We start from the raw sequence: 6990 nt of genomic DNA, 5'->3' as shown, positions 1-6990 counted from the left end.
AGGATAGGATAGAGGATAGGATAGGCTAGTGGACAGGATTGGATAGGATAGGATAGAGGATAGGATATGATATAGGATAGGATAGGATAGAGAATAGGATAGGATATATGATATTATAGGATACAGGATCGGATACGATAGAGGATATTGTATGATAGACTTTATGATAGGATAGAGGATGTAATAGGATAGAGGATACAATAGGATAGAGCATAGGATAGGATAGAGGATAGGATAGGGTAGAGGATAGGATAGGATTGAGGATAGGATAGGATAGAGGATGGGATAGGGGATTGGATAGGATAAAGGATTGGATAGGATAGAGGATAGGATAGAGGATAGGATAGGATAGAGGATTGGATAGGATTCAGGATTGCATTGAGGATAGGATAGGATAGAGGATAGGATAGAATAGAGGATATTATGGGATAGAGGATTGGATAGGATAGAGGATAGGATAGGATAGAGGATTGGATATAATAGATTATATTATAGGATAGGATAGAGGATAGGATAGGATAGAGTGGAAAGTTGGGCTGTTCGTTTTCACGAAGAAATTATGCGCGCGTTTGTGTCAAATAGAATTTATTTTAAACTTGACAAATGCCCTGTCACCGGCCGAACTAACCTTGGGTGACTAGTTAAATTGGATACAATGAATTGTAGCGGTGGTACGGTATAGCGCGATTACTGACTCTGATTCTGAAGCTGACCTTTTCTGATGCGAACTTTGCCGATTCTGCCGCTCTGCTCCGAGGCCCGCTTACTCGTCACCTCGGTGGTGACGCGATTTTTTGGCCATGGGCCCGTTTTCGGGGGAAGAATCATCCCCATTCGTTGATTTGACTTGAGGGCGGAGGTTCTTCTGAAACAGCCCTCACCGGTGGAGGAGGAAGTCCCCACCTCAAGTCAATAAGGGAGAATTCCCAAAATGCGCGATTTATGGGACCCCGGAGCAGCGCGACGAAGGCCTAAGTGGCCCATGTACGCCGTGCTAGCCAAGTGGCTAGCAGCTAATTTATTGCCCCTTGGCCGAGGTCCGGTGACGAAGACCAAGGGCTGGAAAAAATGTGCGTTTACTGTCTCTGGTTTTCGTCCGTTTGACGAAACCCAGAGACACGGTTATTGGGGTTGTAGCGCAACCCGAGCGTGCCTCGCGTCGTGCGGAAGAGGATTTACGACCTCTTGTCCGCCGCGTGTAGTGGGCCATAAGGCCCGCTGTGTCCGAATCCGGAACCCTCAAGTACCTCGCGGACGGTACACGGTATGAGGGTCGCACGGATTGACTTATGGCCACTTTTCCAATGCCATCAGCTCGAATCCTCAAGCGCCTCGCGTGCGGCAACTCAAGGATTAGCATTCTTCGTGATTAGTCGAAGGACGGACAAAAATCGGAAAAGGGCTTTTGTGACGCATGTGTATTTTTTGGGCGAAAGAGCATGCTCCGTGCAGCTGTAACATCCTCGCTTGCGTTACGGCCGGAAATGCGAGGATTCATGGTACTTTTGTCTGCAAGGGATCGAACATGCTCCCCCCGTTGAATGGCACTGTCATTCAATAGCGAAAGTATGCGCGATTTGAAATTATAATGGCAGGAACGGAATTGCCCGGTAAAATAAGCGCGAAGTAATCGAAACGTAATATACTAGGACTATATATAGATATATACATATAAAAAAAAGAACACCCACAAAAAAAGAAACATAATGAAGTCAACGCGAATATAACTATATCGGTAGTAACAAAAAATATAACTTACGCAAATTAACTATATGAAGAATAGAACGCGATAAGGTGACAGAATTAGGTCTCGATGGGAAGAGGCGCGAGTTTCTTAACATTACGTTTGCACAAGCCGTTTACTGTCTTGACGGTAACTGCGCGAATGATGTCATCTTGGCCCGGATGAACTTCCACGATGCGTCCGAGACTCCAATGGGATGGTGGAAGGTGATCGTCCTTCAAGATGACGATGGTTCCCTTGTTCATCTCGTGGGATCCTTTGGTCCATTTTGCGCGTACATTCAGGTGGTTTATGTATTCTTTGGACCACCTGATCCAGAAGTCGTGTTTCACCTTCTGGATGTGTTGCCATTTGGACAACCGATTGCTGGAGGTCTCGTTGAAATTGACCTCGGGTAAGCTTGTCATTGCGGAACCAATCAAAAAATGGCCGGGAGTGAGAGCTTGTGGATCGTTGGGATCGGACGAGAGTGGAGTCAACGGGCGGGAATTAAGGATTGCCTCGATTTCCGTCACAAATGTTGCGAATTGCTCATAGGTGAAAAGTTCATCGCCGACTACGCGTTTCAGATGATGTTTAAATGACTTGACCGCAGCCTCCCAGAGCCCGCCGAAATGTGGCGACAAAGCTGGCATGAAGTGCCACGAGATCTCTTTGTCCTCAAGAAATCGACGAACTCTTTTGTCCTCGCGCAGGACTCTGGAGAGCTCGGTCAAGTCATTATTGGCACCGACGAAATTGGTACCATTGTCGGAATATATGTTTTTGCATATTCCGCGGCGCGCGATAAAACGTTTTAATGCAGCGACGAAGGCTTCGGTGGTCATATCGCTAACCACCTCGAGGTGTATGGCCTTAGTGGAGAAACAAATAAAAACGGCAACGTAGACCTTTATTTTAGCGCGATTACGGAATTTGCGTTCCTTAATAAAAAATGGGCCGCAGTAATCCACCCCGATGTTAGTGAATGGTCGAGTTTCGGTGACTCTGTCTGCTGGTAAATTACCCATTGTGTATCTTGTCGTAGGTGGATTAACGCGGAAACACTTCACGCAATTTCGCAATATTTTGCGTGTTGTGTTTTTTCCATCGATCGGCCAATATTGTTGTCTGACATTGTACAATGTGGATGTCAGACCCGAATGATGATGTTCGATGTGTGCGTTATGAATGATGAGATTAGTGACGCTATTGTTTTTCGGCAAGAGTATCGGATGTTTCGTTTGGTATGAGAATTTGGAATTTTGGAGACGACCTCCGACGCGTAATATGCCTTTCTCATCGAGAAAGGGACTCAAACAAAGCAATTTGCTTTTGGATGGTAATTCGCTTCCAGTTTTCAGTGCGTGTATTTCCTCCGAAAATGAATGTTGTTGAATTAACGTGAGAATTCTTTCATTTGCGAGGTGTATTTCCTCTACCGAAAGCGGTCCGATACAGCGATTTCTATTTGTAAACCGTAGACAATAGGCGATTACCCTACGCAGACGCTTGATACAGGAAAATCTCTGTAAGATTTCATTGGCGTTTATGACGGACGAAGCAAAACAAGTGACTTTGCGTAATTCGGGAATTTCCTTGGGAGATTCAAAGCGCGATTCTGGCCAAACTGATTCGTCGAGTCCGAGCCAATCCGGACCGAATTGCCAAAAACTATTGTCGATTAATTCCTTGGCCGTGATACCGCGTGACAATAAATCCGCGGGATTATCGGAAGTGCGAACATGTCGCCAATTCTTTATGCGCGTTTTGCCTTGTATTTCCGCGACGCGATTCGCCACGAAAGTTTTCAAGGTGCTAGGTGATTTGGCTAACCAATGCAGAACGATAGTCGAATCGGTCCAGAACGTTGTTTTGGATATGGTGTGCGTGAGTGATTCCCGCACTGAGCAATATAATGTCGCGAGTAGGTTCGCTCCGCAGAGCTCAAGACGAGCTAGACTGATGGTTTTTAACGGCGCGACTCTAGATTTTGCGCAAAGCAGCTGCGTTTTGATTTTTCCGGACTGGTTGATGGTGCGAATGTAAATACAAGCTCCGTAAGCGCGTTCACTAGCATCGCAAAATCCATGTAATTCGATGCTCTTTACGGAGCGTTGCGTTATATGTCTGTTGAATTTGACCTTTTCCAATAATTTGAGATTGTTGCGATAGTTTTGCCACTCGTTTTGTATATTCATGGGCAGCGATTCGTCCCAGTCAATCTTTAATTGCCACAGGCGTTGCATGATAATTTTCGCTGTGACGGTTACTGGACCGAGAAGACCCAAGGGGTCGAATATTTTTGCGATAGTCGACAGAATTGCGCGTTTCGTAGGTGAGTTTGGCGAATTTATGTTGACTGAGTAGTGAATAGTGTCGTTGCGCGGATCCCAGGCTACTCCCAAAGTTTTGACGGTCGCGTCCCCGAAGAATTTTGGGTGTATCTGGTCGTCTGTAAGACCGGATAACAATTGTGGATCATTCGAGAGCCACTGACGGATGTTTAGTTCCCCTTTGTTTAACAAACTGATGATTTGATCGCGTAATTTGATGGCGTCGCGGTATGTGGCGGCACCGGTCAAGAGATCATCCACATAGATGTCCCTTTTAATGACTTCGGATGCCGCTTTATAATTTTGCGATTCATCGTCTGCAAGTTGCTGCAGACATCGTGTGGCTAGATAAGGCGCGGAAGACAGACCAAATGTGACTGTGTTTAGTTGAAAGGTTGAAATTTCGTTTTGCGCGTTTCGCCAAAGAATTCTTTGGTACGGTCTGTCTTCTTCTCGGACGAGAAATTGCCGGTACATTTTCTCGATATCGCCGGTAAGCACAAACGGATGCATTCGGAAGCGTAATAACAGACCGAAGATATCGTCCTGTATTGTAGGACCGGTCAAAAGCGCGTCATTAAGTGACACTCCCGAACTTGATTTTGCCGATCCATCGAATACAACTCGAACCTTTGTGGTTGAGCTGGAGGGTTTGATGACGGCGTGATGCGGTAGGTAGAATCCCTCTGAATTTGCAGGTGATTCTGTTTGAGTTAGATGTCCTAACTCTAGGTATTCGTTTAATACCTTCGCGTATTCCGCCTGCAATTCCGGATTGGTAACGAATCGCCTTTCGAGGGAATGAAATCGTTTCAATGCGCGCGTATAAGTTTCGCCTAGAATTGCTTTTTTCTCGTTAAAAGGGAGCGCGACGACGTATCTCCCTGTTGCGGTACGTGAAACAGTGCGTTTAAAATGGGATTCACAGGCTTCCTCCTCCGGTGTGAGGTGAGAATGCTGTGGCCCTTCCTCGACTTCCCAAAATTTCTTTAGATCGAACTCGGCGTTGTTAAACAAGGTTGTGCGCGAATTTTTGCGGGAAGTGGTCGGTGCACTCCCCCCGATGATCCAACCAAACTGTGATTTTTGTAAAACTAGGTCAGAATCATTCCGAGTAGATAAATTAATTTGACCGATGCTGAAGCACGAGAGTGTCGGTCCCGTACCGATCAGCATGTCGACTGGTGCCGGTTTGTGGAAGTGAGGATCGGCTAATTTTATGTTGTGTGGTATTTGTACCCTTGTGCGATCGATTTGACAATCGGGCAATTGGCCCGCTATTCGTGGTATCACAAAGAATTCCAATGTGCGGTTGAAGTTATTTTGTCTCGAAACTATCTTCGCCTTGACAAGCCGATTCGTTACCGTGTTTAACTCATTTAGCGCCTCGATCGTTACACTTTGTTCGCGCGTTGGTAATCTTAATTTTTTGACCAAACTTTCGGTGATGAAATTCGCGTTTGAACAGGTATCCAGCAAAGTTCTGCACTCGACAGGGTTTTTGTCTAGATCCATTGCGTTGACTATGGCTGTAGCCATTAAACCGTGAGTTGATCCGTCTGTAATTAGTGAGGTGATCTGATTATTTAATTGGTGTGTAACGTCGAAGCGCGTAGTAAGTCAGGATTCGTTGGTCTGTGTGGTTTCTGCGTTTGTTTCGGGATTTGACCGTTCGTGTTTACGCTCCCGATGCAGTCGCGTATTGTGCGGCTCGTTGCATTTTTTGCACCTGCCCCCGTAGCAGGTATCATGCGAATGACCCGGTTTCAGGCAATTTAGGCATAGCTTAGCCTTGCGTGCTAGTTCGATGCGTTTTTCAACCGATCCGTCTAAAAATGTTTTGCATTGGAAAGCCGCGTGATTTCCCGTCTTGCAGATATCTCATGATGGTGATCGCTGCTCGGTTACGAAAACTTGCCGACGATTCGACATTGGCGACGATGGTGGAGACGGACGTTTATTGTGCCAGCGGTTATTGGCCTTGGCGCGATTATTATATTGCGGTTTAATGGGTGAGGAATATTGCGTCGGATTTGTGTTCGATACTGATTCATAATCTTTACACTGATGCGATGACATGTGTAAAAATTTGAAAATGTCGTTAATTTTGGGCATTTGGGTATCGGCTAACGTGCGTTCCCACGTTTTCCTGGTATCCTTGCCCATTCGCGAAATGACGATGCTCGTAAGGAGATCGTTTGCAATATCCTCCCAACTTCGACCTAAGGCTTGTAGCGATCTTATGTGTAATTGCATGTAATTCACTAGATCTCGGATCGCCTCGGATGACTCGTTTGGCATCGCTGGTGTATCGCGTAAAAGTGCCGCGTGTCGAAGAACCAAAGCGCGTTTGTTGTCATATATTTCATTAAGATGTTCCCAAGCGGCTGCGTAGTTATCGTCACTAATCGTGAAGGCGCCTATCGCGGTTTCGGCCCTTCCGGATAAAGAAAGCTTCAAGTAATTCAACTTCTGTATGTTGCTGAGACCTTCGTGCGCGTGAATCATGGTCTGGAACGCATCTTTAAAAGTGATCCAGTTTTCAATGCGACCATCGAATTTTGGTAAATTTATTTTGGGTAGGTTTACTGGAAGCGAATTCGGTTTACTGAACGAGGATTCTGTTGGAATTGTATTTTGCGCGATACTGAGTCTTTCGAGTAGTTCAAGCGCGGAGGCGATCACATCGTCGTAGTGATCCGTGATTTCTTCGCGTTGTAACTCCAAATTTTCATGCTCGTCGGAAAGCATCATGAGGTCGTGTTGTTGCTCGTTGAATTTGTTGAATAAGCCTTTCAGACGCTCGATTCTTTCGCGAAGCTTAATTCGTTCTTTCGCGGAGTCTTTGTAAAATTCTAGATAGTTAGATAATGTCGTGATCTGGCCTTTGAAATATCTACTTCTATGTTTTAATGCGCGAATTTCGTCATC

General features: G+C 45.7%; 1 protein-coding gene across 1 annotated transcript; it reads right to left on the bottom strand.

Annotated features, from left to right (window-relative positions):
* Positions 1-1803: 1803 nt before the first annotated feature.
* Positions 1804-5598, bottom strand: LOC143363738 (uncharacterized). The gene has a single exon (XM_076804278.1). The coding sequence runs from the start codon at positions 5596-5598 to the stop codon at positions 1804-1806; it is 3795 nt and encodes a 1264-aa protein (XP_076660393.1).
* Between the last annotated feature and the right edge of the window lie 1392 nt (positions 5599-6990).

This window comes from Halictus rubicundus, unplaced genomic scaffold, assembly GCF_050948215.1.
Source record: "Halictus rubicundus isolate RS-2024b unplaced genomic scaffold, iyHalRubi1_principal scaffold0108, whole genome shotgun sequence".
Lineage (NCBI taxonomy): Eukaryota > Metazoa > Arthropoda > Insecta > Hymenoptera > Halictidae > Halictus > Halictus rubicundus.
Note: the sequence above shows the minus strand (reverse complement) of the source record. Positions and strands in the feature narration are given on the sequence as shown.

Coding starts and splice junctions, on each gene's coding strand:
- LOC143363738 (XM_076804278.1), bottom strand. CDS start 5,598: ATGGCTACAGCCATAGTCAACGCAATGGATCTAGACAAAAACCCTGTC.